We start from the raw sequence: 12,169 nt of genomic DNA, 5'->3' as shown, positions 1-12,169 counted from the left end.
CAGGTCCTACTACCAGATCAGCCTCGGGAGTCCCCCCCCCCCCCCCCGGCTTTCCTTTTTCTCTCATTGCAAGGTGGGAAGAAGCTCGTGACTCTTACTGCGTCCAGCTGGGCAAGCGTTTGAAACTTGCTCTGCTACCCGGTTTCTCCAAAGATGGACTCTAAAGTTTAACTGGTGGCAGAGGAGGAGCGAATTGGAAGGGGAGAAGCCACTCAAGTCTAATCCATCCTCAAATCCATAAGACAGACTACAGCTTGGAGACTGTTTATGCTGATCCTCTCAGGAGTTCTTATGTCTGAGCTGAAGTAATTAAGAGGGGAGTAGAAATATGCTCAAGTGTCACCACATGCCCTCACACTATTTGTGTTGAGTAGAATAGGTGCTGTTTTTGTGTGGGATTAATCTGATTTGTGAAACTCCACTTTATTGAATTTCCTTGCTCATGCTCAAAGGGAGGGGAATGTGTAGCATTGTTTCGCACATCAGGTATACCATCTAAAATGATCAGCTCAATGTGATATTTGAATTAATATTCCCTTTTTGAGATGTAGTTCTAGGATGGAGATCACAATGAAGAATAATTTCCACATTTTAAAGAAAGGGAATTTGCCAGTTTTCCAAATGTTTCATAAATTCTGAAGGCAAAGAATGCTAAATTTCTCCGTAAGCAGACATATTTCTAACTGGCAAGTTTCAAAAAGAGTCTGTTATGCACAGAGCATGAAAGTTAAACATAATTCAGAAAGAGATGACAACAGCCATAAGTGAGATTGACACGTATAAATGAAAACTCTGTGAGTATATGCTTAAATACTAATATTATTAGTAATTAGCCTACCAATTTGATATTTGTTTAGGCGTCTTCTAAAATTAAGTACTCACAGAAAAATTTATGAACAGAATTGAGATAACAATGCTATAGTCAAGAAGAAAATAAATCCGGTTTCTCTGTTGATTTGAACAGGAAGGAGCTGGGGAAGAGAGATATGCAGGTGAAAAATTTTCATGTAATGTTCCATTAGCCTTTCATTCATTCATATACTCACCCAACATTGAGTAAATGCCAATATATGAGCACATCCCCAACTGCAACATATAACCAGTATATTACTTTTTGGATGCAAAGTTTAAGATCTTATGGAAAAACAGATTTAAAGGGAGTAGGGTCACACAAGTAAATGTATGAACTCTCAAATGATTGCAATTATTAAAGACAACAAAACACCGTACTGATTTCAGTGCTTGAGAATGATATGAAATTAGAAATAAGGGGAAGTCCACAATCGATTGCCATTTGCCAGCTCTTGCTCACTAGACCTGATTCAGGATTTTCCTTCCCTATAGCTTTAAGTGGGTGCTCCAAAGTTAGCTTTCTTTATAGCAAATGATGCTCATTCTGAGAGACTTGTTTTTCCTGTCTTTTCCTTGACTCAAATGCTCCTTGTCTTTCTGGGTTTATGCCGTGCAGTTGTTAAACATTGCCGGCAGGCTCCCGCTTCTGCCCCAGAAATGCGGAGAGCTGTGGCTGCTTAAGATGGACAAACAACCCAGAGTAACCCTTATTTAACCTACTCTGCCCTCAGTTCCAATGTGCCCTGCATTACAGCCTCATCCCTGCCAAAACTCATTTTGCGCTGGACACTTGCATTCTCTGTCCTTCTTTGGGCCTGAGTTCTCTCCCTCCTAACAGGTGTATGAAGAGAGTTCTAAGACTGGGTTTCCTCCCAGGGCCCACTGGATGGAATGGGGGAGAGTGTGGGCCATGATGTGGACCAGTGACCATGAGGTGCAGAGATGCCCAAAGATGTACTTACCAAATGCAATGGATGTGTCATGATGATGGGAACGAGTGTTGCTGGGGGGGGGGAGGGGGGAGGTGAGGGTGGTGGGGTTGAATGGGACCTCATATTTTTTCAACGTAATATTTTTACAAAATCAATAAAAATAAAATAAAAAAATAAAAAAAAGACTGGGTTTACTTTTCTTCAGCACCTCGTGTCTCACCCAACGTCCAGTCTAAAAATCTCCCTCTGCTCAGGCTCGCTCTTTTATCCATTGCTCCCACGCCATATGATTCTTTGGCACCTGGTTCAGTTGACTCCTTCTTAGTTACCTGCCGTGAGGGTGACACCAAACTGCATTGAAATTTTCCTCGCTGCTCAAAAGGCACGTGCATGTTAATGCATATGTACTAGGATATTAGGAAGGGAGATTGAAAGGCTGAAGGCAGATCCCTCCCCACATAGGATGCACCGTGGTGGGGCTGTGGGGTGAGAAGAGGCCACAGAAATGGTGCTAACGAGCTCCAAACACAAGGCGGCCTGCAGAGGGACCAAGGAAGGGGAGAGAGAGCAGTGAGAGCGCTCCTGCCTGGGACCAAGGTCTGCTTCATGGACGAGCGGGCTCAGGCAGCAGGAGGGGACGTCACTCTGGGCAGGAGGAGGAGCGCGGAGGCAGGTGTCTGGAGGCAGGTGTCCACAGCCAGCGTCCTGCGAACGCACAGGTCCTTTATCAGCAGCACCAGCCACATGGTGGCAGACAGTGGGTGATGAGGCTGGGGCAAATCTCGGAAACTTTCATGGTCCCGCCGAAGGAATTGGTAACCACTCCTTTGACAATAGAAAGACTCTGCTGATTTCTGAGTGGGGAAGGACGAGGTGTCGTTTGTATTGCAGGAAATTAATTCTGAGACCGATGTGCTGGGACAAGAAACGTCTTACCTAACCATCTTCAGCAATTAGTACAATTCTGTTAAGAGATTGGAGGGGTCTGAATTCAAGTAATGGGGGTGACAAGAAATCAACGAATTCCTTTCTCTGTCACGGGTCATTCAAGTTGATCCTCTCGACCGAAAAGAATGGAAAATTCTGGGTAAATATGTTTGGACGACATCTTAAAGGACTGAAGAGCTGCAAAGGCTCAGGAGTATTGTCAGAACAGTTATTTGGGGGGCAAGCCTAAACCCAGAGGCGTCAGGTGGATGTGGGACCTCTTCCCCTGCTTCAGCTCAGAGAGAATTGGCTAATGCCACCTACTTGGGACTAGATGAGGCACTCCCCCCGCATGAGGGGACAGAAGTCTAGGAGCAGGACTCCCCAGGAAACAGGGATCTTCCCAACTTCAACTTGGATCTCAGGTGTATTGGTCAGCCAAAGGGGTGCTGATGCAAAATACTAGAAATCTTCTGGGTGCTATAAAGGGTATTTATTTGGGGTAGGAGCTTACAGATCCCAGGCCATAAAGCACAAGTTACTTCCCTCACCAAAGTCTATGTGGAGCAAAATGGCTGCCAACGTCTACGAGGGTTCAAGCTTCCTGGGTTCCTGCATTTCTGGGGCTTGCTTCACTCTGGGTTCAGGGTTCTTCTCTTCCTGGGGCTGGCTTCTCTTTCCTCTGTGAGCTGACTTCCCAGGGCTCCAGTTTAAGTCTTCAGCATCAAACTCCAACATCAAAATTCCAACATTAAAAGCCCTCAACTCTGTCCTTTACCATGCTTTTATCTGTGAGTCCCCACCCACCAAGAGGTGGGAACACAATGCCCTGATCATAATCATGCCCAGGTACAGATCAGATTACAAGCATAATCCAGTATCTATTTTTGGAATTCATCAATTATATCAAACTGCTACATCAGGTAAATGTAAATCAGAGCTAAACAAATCCTTCTCCCCAGTCCTGCCTCTGGACTCCAACTGATATGGCCCAGCGCAAAGTAGGAGAAGAAGGAAATTCAGATGAACAAACCAAAGTCCTTAAGAAATTGTCATCTAGAGGGGATGGTTTTGATTTTGTGTGTAGTCCATGGGGGAAGTGTGGACATCCCTTTGGAAAGAACTCAGCAGGCACTGGCAGCTTTAGAGCAAGGAGAGCATTGAAGAATCCATTTGGGCTCGAATCTCACTGCTGTGGTGGTAGGTGATCATGGCACAGGAGTGGGTTAAGCTGTATGGCTCTGAGGATGGGGTGATGCATACCAAGATGGGCGAGGCATTCCCTAGTAAGGGACCATGACATTATATTGGGCTTCAAATTTCGGGGAGTTCTGAATCACAGAGTGTTTCAACAATGGCAATGGAGGGATACTGGTATGGGATACCAATGACAGGTGATATATGGCTGACAGAGAGCTGTACAGAACATATGTCCAGGTGCATGGTAATGTTTGGATATACTCATAGTGGCAACAATTAAAAACCACAGCTGGGGGGGTACTGGGTTCCTGGCCAGTGGTGCTCTGTCGTGGTCCCTAGGGGAGCAGCGACAGTCTCCCAGGTACAGCGGCGGGGACCGGGAGGGAGTGAGGGTTCAACAGTGAGCCCCTGATGCTAATGACTATGCTTGTGAGCTGATAAACCTAAAATAAGAACAAGGCCTAGAGCAACATTGTGCCTGGGAATTTCCTCCTGTCAGCCTTCATGTTACTCAAATGTGGCCAGTCTCGAAGCCAAACTCAGCATGTAAATGCAATGCCTTCCCCCCAGCGTGGGACATGACACCCGGGGATGAGCCTCCCTGGCAACGAGGGACCACTATCAACTACCAACTGATGATGCAACTGGAAAAGGACCTTATACGGAAGGTTCAATGTGGATCAGCAGAATATCCATGTATACATAAAATAACATGACTTTAAAATGCTGTTTGACCTAAAGTAAGGGGGAAATGGAAAGGAGAAATGAGTTTATATGGCTACGAGTTTCTAAAAAAGAGTCTGGAGGTTGGCAGAAGGATTGCCCTCATGCACAACTGAGCAGAGTCAGAGAGACAGATAAAGCAGATACAACCCCCAGATATTGGTTCCTTTGAAGGCTAAAGAGACCCATGGGAGTTATGGTCATGGCCGATGGGGTTAACTACCAGGTCAGATGGCCCCTCTTTGGAAATGGTGTTTATGTGTGATGAATCTGGACTCAGATGGGATCTCCCTTCATAAGACTTTCATGCTAATGTGCTGGAGGTGCAGTTCATGTTGGGGTTTAAGATATATTTAGGGGATTTGAATCTCTGGACTGACAATGTGATAGCCAGGTCCTGAGCCTCAACAGACTCCAGCACCTACAATCTGATTTATTGGACTTACCACACTCAGCTAAGATGGAGTTGAAGAAGGACAACCACCACACCATGGAGCCTAGAATGATTACAACTGAAAATGGGAGGATGGCATCCAGCATCCATGTGGAATCTGAGCCTCCTCTTGACATAGAGGTGCAATGGACACAACCAATCCAATGTCCACATAGAAGAGGTGGCATTGGATTGGGAAAAGTGGACATGGTGGACGATGGGTATGGGGAAAGGCAGGAAGAGATGAGAGGTGGAGGCGTCTTTGGGACATGGAGCTGCCCTGGATGGTGCTTCAGAGGTAATCACCGGACATTGTATATCCTCACAGGGCCCACTGGATGGAATGGAGGAGAGTATGGGCCATGATGTGGACCATTGACTATGAGGTGCAGAGGTACCCAAAGATGTACTTACCAAATCCAATGGATGTGTCATGATGATGGGAACGAGTGTTGTTGGGGGGGGGAAAGGGGGGGTGGGGGGTGGGGCTGAATGGGACCTCACATATATATTTTTAATGTAATATTATTACAAAGTCAATAAAAAAAAAAAAAAGATGGGCGAGGACATGGGGTGTCTCGAGTTCCCCCAGAACTGACTTGGGGCTCAGGATTCCAGTGCAAGGGATGCATCATGGACAAATTCCCAGAAGAAACCCTGAGGGAGCAAGGAGAGCAGGGAAGGGAACGAACCGAGGAACTGCAGTTGGGAGCGGATTGGGGAAGCCCGCCCAAGTTGTGGGGCGCTGCTGGAGATGGGCAGCTGCAGAATGAGGAAGGCTCAGGGACCCGAGAGTGGAGCTAGTCAAATGGAAGAGAGGCCAAGGGGGTGGAAATTATGTGATGAGCGCAAAGACCACAGAGAGACCACTTTTAGGGAAACAGTGGGGAAGGAAGCAAATTATAGAGGGTGACGTGTGAAGGAGTAAGACTTAAATAGATGTCGCAAGGGAAACCTCTCAGCTGTGCCATCTTCCAGGGACATAGGGTGATGAAAGTCCTGTCCCAAGAGTCTGCTTTGGAAAGAATTATTCTCCGTAAAGTGCACCTGCATTTGTGTATGGTCAGAGAAGACTGACAATAGCTTAGGTTTGTAGAAAGCTTCCCTACCAGTGCTTTCAGACTGGAAATCATCCTTATTAGATAGCAGTCCATAAGAGCTACAGCTTGCCATGCTTTTTGTCTGTTCTGGGAACAGGGGAAGTGTGCTCTGTTCTAGGAATTCTGTCTAAAAAAATTCTAGGGAAGGCTCTTTGCTCTCAGAACATTGTGGAGTCCATAAAAGAACGAAAAGAAATGCACTCGGTGGAATTGCAGTGGTCTAAACTATACTCTTAAGATGACTGTAGAAATACAATGATTGAGCTAAGTTTTTTATGTCACTCTACTTTCTGCCCCTTCCCCTCCCGCTCTTTCTTCCAGCACAACAGGGACACAGTTTCCCTTTAGCAACCCAAGAGCTGCAGAAGGCACTTGCTACCTCTAAGCACATAGTCAGGTGCAAGTGTGCCGAGGCAGGAGCTGGGCAACATGGTGACCTCCAGCTCCACATTTCCTGAGACCGTTTCCCCAGCTCCTCCCAGGCCCCTCATTCTACCAGGCTCTCAGTGCCCCGTCTCGACCTGGTTTGGGCTCCAGTACCTGTGCAGGCTGACTTCCCCCCACCCCCACCCCAGTTTACCTGCTGTTGGGGTTCCCCAGCATCAGCTGCCCACTCTCGCTTGCCTTCACTAGTTGCCTGGAGTGTCCACCTCTGCCAGCCCCTTAATCTACACCTTCTTGAGCAAACGCCTCTCTTACAGATATTGCTGGGAGTTTTGCTCTGGGTTTGAGCCTTGCCCATCCCGAGCTTCAGATTTAGCTTAGAACTCCATTGTCACATCATTTTGTACCTATTTTAAGAGTCACAGACCCCTCGTTTTGCTTCCATGCGCTCCTCCAGCTTCTTTGGGTAGCTTGTCCTGCAGCTGCCCTAATTATTTGATTTTCTTTTGAAATCTGAGCTTGTTCACCATTAATTCCTTCCCACAATTTTGAACACATCATTTAAAAACTCTGAGCATCGCATTGGAAAGTAATCAAAGCCAAATGACCAGTTTAAGTATATGAACATTTTTTTTTCCTTTTCATTTGACAAGATATCTTGACATTTTGTAAAGATTTATCCGGTTATTAAATTCCAAAGCAATCACACTATCTACTGTGCTTCTTACTTATATCTCCACCACTTGTATGCAATGGCTATTAGTTGAGTTTCTAAACCGATAAGAGAGAGAGGAGACAGGGCAGAAGACAAAGATTTATGTTATTTGTAAAAATCATTCATGCAAGATCGATAAAATGCCATGTAGTACAAACTGAAGAAGGACTCACAGGGATTTAAACATACTGTATTATGAATCAAATCACATCTTCCTTCCTCTACTTAAAAAAAAAAGCATGTGTAGATTTATTTTGATTATATTTCTGTTCATTTATTCAAGAAGTGTTTATTAAAACCGACTATGGCAAACAAGATGGACAACGTGCTTCCTCTCCTGGAGCTGACATGTTCTGGGAAGTGAGGGGAAGGAGATTCCAAATGATACAAATACGTAATGAAAGAAGCAAAACACCTCCGGAGCAGCAGGATTATAAACTCTAACACATGGCTCATAGGTGGATTGTGCCGCTCTGGGCACAGGAGCAAAGGTTAAAGGTATTTCTCATTGTTCTGACTGCTGCAGTTCCTACTGGCAGCTAGTAGCTAGAGGTCAGGGATGTGGCTAAACCTTCTACACAACACAGAGCTGTCTGGCCCCAAAGCTAATTAGTACCCCAGTGGGGAAACTCTGCTCTCACACTGCAATTATAGTATGTATATAATCGTTTTACACTTACTTTCTCTCACCCGGATAATGGACACTGCTGGTTGCTTTGGCATTCCAACCATGCCTTTTAAGATTAAACCATATATTTTTTCTCAAATCAAAAGGAGGGAAGCCGATGTGGCTCAAGCAATTGGGCTCCCGTCTACCATATGGGAGGTCCAGGGTTCTATGCCCAGGGCCTCCTGGTGAAGGCAAATCTGTCTGTATGGTGAACTGGCCCTCGCAGTGCCGGCCTATGTGGAATGCTGGCCTGTGCAGAGTACTGCCCCGTGCAGGAGTGCTGCCCTGTGCAGGAGTGCTGGCCCACACAGAGAACTGCGGCAGCAAGATGATGCAACAAAAAGACACAAAGGAGAGATAATAAGAGACACGGCAGATCAGGGAGCTGAGGTAGCTCAAGAGAATGATTTACCTCTCTCGTACTCCGGAAGATTCCCAGAGCTGCCTAATGAGAATACAAGCAGACACAGAAGAACACACAGCAAATGGACACAGAGAGCAGACAACAGAGCGAGGGGGGAGAAATATATAAATCTTTTAAAATAAACAAAACAAAAGGAGTGTTACTCTAAGATTTTTTTTCTTACTGTGTATTACGATTCTGTTGCCTTTTCATAAAATGTCTGCTTAAAGAAGGCTCAAAAACTTAGCCATGAGTGTCACTATCATTTGGTTGAAAATTTAAAAATTTATACCAAAAATCACATCGCTCCATTTTTTTTTAAGGAAATGCTCTTAGGAATCTGTGACTTGTAAGAGTGGGAGAAATCTTAGAATGTTCCAGGCTCTCTGCCGAGTTGAAATCTTTGATCCAATATAGCTAGAATTCCATGTCAGATGTAGTCTCATTTGTGCAGTCAAATGAGCAAATTATCAGAGCAGATGTAATAAGAGAAATGTTGATTTCTTGAGGGTACTGCCAAACATAAATTTTGGATTCATTACTCTCTGTAAAATGTAATTAAATATACTACATCTTGAGGGCATAGAATGTGAGTGAATTAAACTGTCACTAAATTTGTGGAATTTACCTGAAACTTTATGCAGTCTTTTTACAGGAGTCCAAGAATCTTCTTCAAGTCTATTGTCACTCTATTTCCCTTTGCGTTCTCCTTACCTTGGCTCTATCCCCGTCAATCACCACCGCCTGCCCATTGCTGCATTTAGATCAGTCTTCCTACACTGCCTTCTGTCTTGATTTTTTTATGGACAAGAGTCTGCTACTAGTGCTATGTCTCAAAAAAGCAAACGAGAGTGACCTATATTCCCAGTATTTTTCCCTTTTGTTCTCTCCCTTTTATATCTTTAATTACATTAAAATAGTTCATTACATATCTTAATCAAGCATCACCATGCCGTCAAATCTATTCCCCTCTTAAATCTGGATTTCTAAAATGACTGTGCTGTTTTTATCTTTGTAACTCCACCTTTCTCTTGTCTTCTCCAAGAGAGATGTTTCAAAGGTTTGTCTATGTCGCCTGCAGGCAGGCCATTTATTCCAATACATAGCACAGCGGCCCCAAACAGCCTCCCAGATGTGCAGAAATGCTAATATTTTGTAACATCAGGGACCTAATAGTTAACCATAACTCTTCCCCTACAGAAAATAAGTGACAGTACAGTCACAACGGCTGGGACTTTACAAAAAGACACATCCTCTCTTAGCCACGCATAAGTCATCTAACTTGCTAACCAAAATGTCTTCATTTTGGCTCTAATTTTGGTATCCAATAACTCCAAGATTTATTTTGAAGTTGTTAGGAGAATTAAATGCACGGGAAATGATGGTTGCCCAACAATTGTTTGTTTCCTTTCCTGTAAAAATAATTTATCCAGGCTCCTCTTCAAAGCAAATCCAAAAACCAGAGCAGATTTTGGTTTGCTTATTCTCTAATCCTAAAATATGTATCAGAGGCATTGTAGACTTCTCAGTGGAAAGTACCATTTGGATTTGGGCACCAAAGTCTCAATCAGCTTTTTTTCTATTACAGAAATTGTTTAGGTGTGCACATCCCATTCTTGAAGTTGGCTGACCATTAGAAGGACAGAAGAATAATTGAACTGAAAAAGGTTTAAATCCACTTGAGAACAAGATGATTTATACTAGAAGAGGATTTTTTTGTGTGAGCTTGCCAAACTCTAAAGCTTTAAAAAATAAAAGTTTATAAGAATTGCAAAGAGTCACTGAGAGAATAATTAAATTCTTCTATATAAAAAAGAAGAAACATCTTCAAATGTTACTTCAGGAGGGAGATGGAAATGCGCCGGCCAATAAGTTAGTCAAACGCGCTCGCGGATAAAGATAAGGGATATTTCAGGAGGTAAAGCGAGGCTCAGTTTTATGTAGGGGAAGACCTTCTTCCAAGAGCCAGAGAAGCTACACACACGTTTTCTCCCCTGAAAACATTCTGAAATTTCACCTGGAGATGCCACCTGATCTGTTAGTTTCCTTTCACTACTTTTCCGTGGTGTGTCATAATGAAATTGGGCTGGCCCTTGTCCCTGGTTTGCAGGGACATACACTCTGAAGCTTTGGACCTTCCTGAGATAGGGGAGTCTTCTGCCAGGACCACACTTGAGCGTTGCAGGTGGGGCCGGCCACCCCCTGCCAGAGAGGACAGCCGGGGGATTAGGGGCTCGGGGCTTCCAGCCTTGTCCTATCCGGCATCTTGGCCCACCTCCTGGACTCTTGAGGAAATGCTACGGGGTGAGCTCGCCATGGGGCCCTGGAGTCCACCCACCATGCCCAGGCGAGTGAGGAGAGCCCCGTATCAACTTGGGGCGCTCGAAGCCCCAGGGAGCTTCTAGGTGATCTGCGGCTTCTCTGCCAGGAGGTGATGCATTCCAGGACATCCGGCTTGCACCTGAGACCCTCCACGACCTCTTCTTTGGGCCTCTTCTAATTCACACCCTTTTATTACACTAAAGCTGTAATCGTCAATATAATGCTCTCACTGAGCTCTGAGAGTCATTCTAGTGAATTATAGAATGTGAGGGGGTGGTGGGAAACCCCGAATGGGTAGCCAGTTGCTCAGCAGTGCAGGTGGCCTGGGCCCCAAGCTTGCAGGAAATCTCTAGAGGATCGCCCTGAACCTGTGGGATCTGGCCCCACTCCAGGCAGATGGGGTCAAGGTGATTGAGCGGCCGCAGGCTCTGCAGTAGGTGCTGGGAGCTGGGTAGTTGCAGGCTCTGCAGTAGGTGCTGGGAGCTGGGTGGTTGTAGGCTCTGCAGTAGGTGCTGGGTGCCTGCAGACTCTGCAGTAGGTGCCGGGCACTGAGTGGCTGCAGGCTGTACAGTAGGCGCTGGGCGCTGGGTGGCTGCAGGCTCTGCAGTAGGTACTGAGTGACTACAGGCTCTGCAGTAGGCACTGGGTGCTGAGTGGTTGCAGGCTCTGAAGTAGGTGCTGGGCACTGAGTGGTTGCAGGCTCTGCGGTAGGTGCTGGGTGGTTGCAGGCTCTGCAGTAGGTGCTGGGCGCTGAGTGGTTGCAGGCTCTGCAGTTCGTGCTGAGTGGTTGCACACTCTGCAGTAGGTGCTGGGTGCTGAGTGGCTACAGGCTCTGCAGTAGGTCATGGGCACTGAGTGGCTGTAGGCTCTGCAGTAGATGCCAGGAGCTGGGTGGTTGCAGGTTTTGCAGTAGGTGCCGGGCGCTGCCAAGGTTTTTGATATCTTATCTACAGGGGGTATTAGCAACAAGTGTAGGGGAAATGTCCCGAATATTCTCCTTGAGCTCTGGTTTCACTGTTGCCCTGTAAGGTGTACTGATACGTTATTATATCCCACCCATGTGCTAAACTAAAGAGGCAGAGAAAAGACCAGGACTTGTAGATGCTGAAAAGGACGTTTTTGAAGTTCAGAAGCACTGTCACCAACAAAGAACTTTCCTACAAGATCATGGAGTGAATCGATAGATTGGTTGTGGTCATTGATCAACGTTTCATACCTAAATAATAATGCATCATAGGAAAGATAACATGCTGATAGGAAATCAACATGGACTTTTATGTGATGTATAAAAATTAAGCAAAAAGTTTTTGACAGGAACTAATGTTTTGCAAAAACCAAGCTGATTGTGTATCCATGTATATGTACATGGAAATGAAGGCTGAACAAAGCAGTACAAAACTAATGAAATTATTGATTAAATGAGAAAATTCAATGATGCCTAAAGGAAATCATTATCAATGAGTATTTCTATTAAATTCAAATGTGTGCTTCATTTCTCTACTATTAAC

At 45.3% G+C, this 12,169-nt stretch overlaps 1 protein-coding gene across 1 annotated transcript in view; it reads left to right on the top strand.

The window, feature by feature from the left end:
- LOC139438384 (patatin-like phospholipase domain-containing protein 4) overlaps positions 1–10,117 on the top strand; it is a 53,689-nt gene extending 43,572 nt beyond the window's left edge. Inside the window, exon 7 of the mRNA XM_071213500.1 lies at positions 9,928–10,117. Coding sequence (XP_071069601.1) covers positions 9,928–9,969 — 42 coding nt within the window. The 3' untranslated portion in view covers positions 9,970–10,117. The remainder of the gene's footprint in view (positions 1–9,927) is intronic.
- The last annotated feature ends 2,052 nt before the right edge of the window (positions 10,118–12,169 follow it).

The sequence above is a fragment of the Dasypus novemcinctus genome, chromosome Y (assembly GCF_030445035.2).
Source record: "Dasypus novemcinctus isolate mDasNov1 chromosome Y, mDasNov1.1.hap2, whole genome shotgun sequence".
In the NCBI taxonomy this organism is placed as follows: domain Eukaryota; kingdom Metazoa; phylum Chordata; class Mammalia; order Cingulata; family Dasypodidae; genus Dasypus; species Dasypus novemcinctus.
Note: the sequence above shows the minus strand (reverse complement) of the source record. Positions and strands in the feature narration are given on the sequence as shown.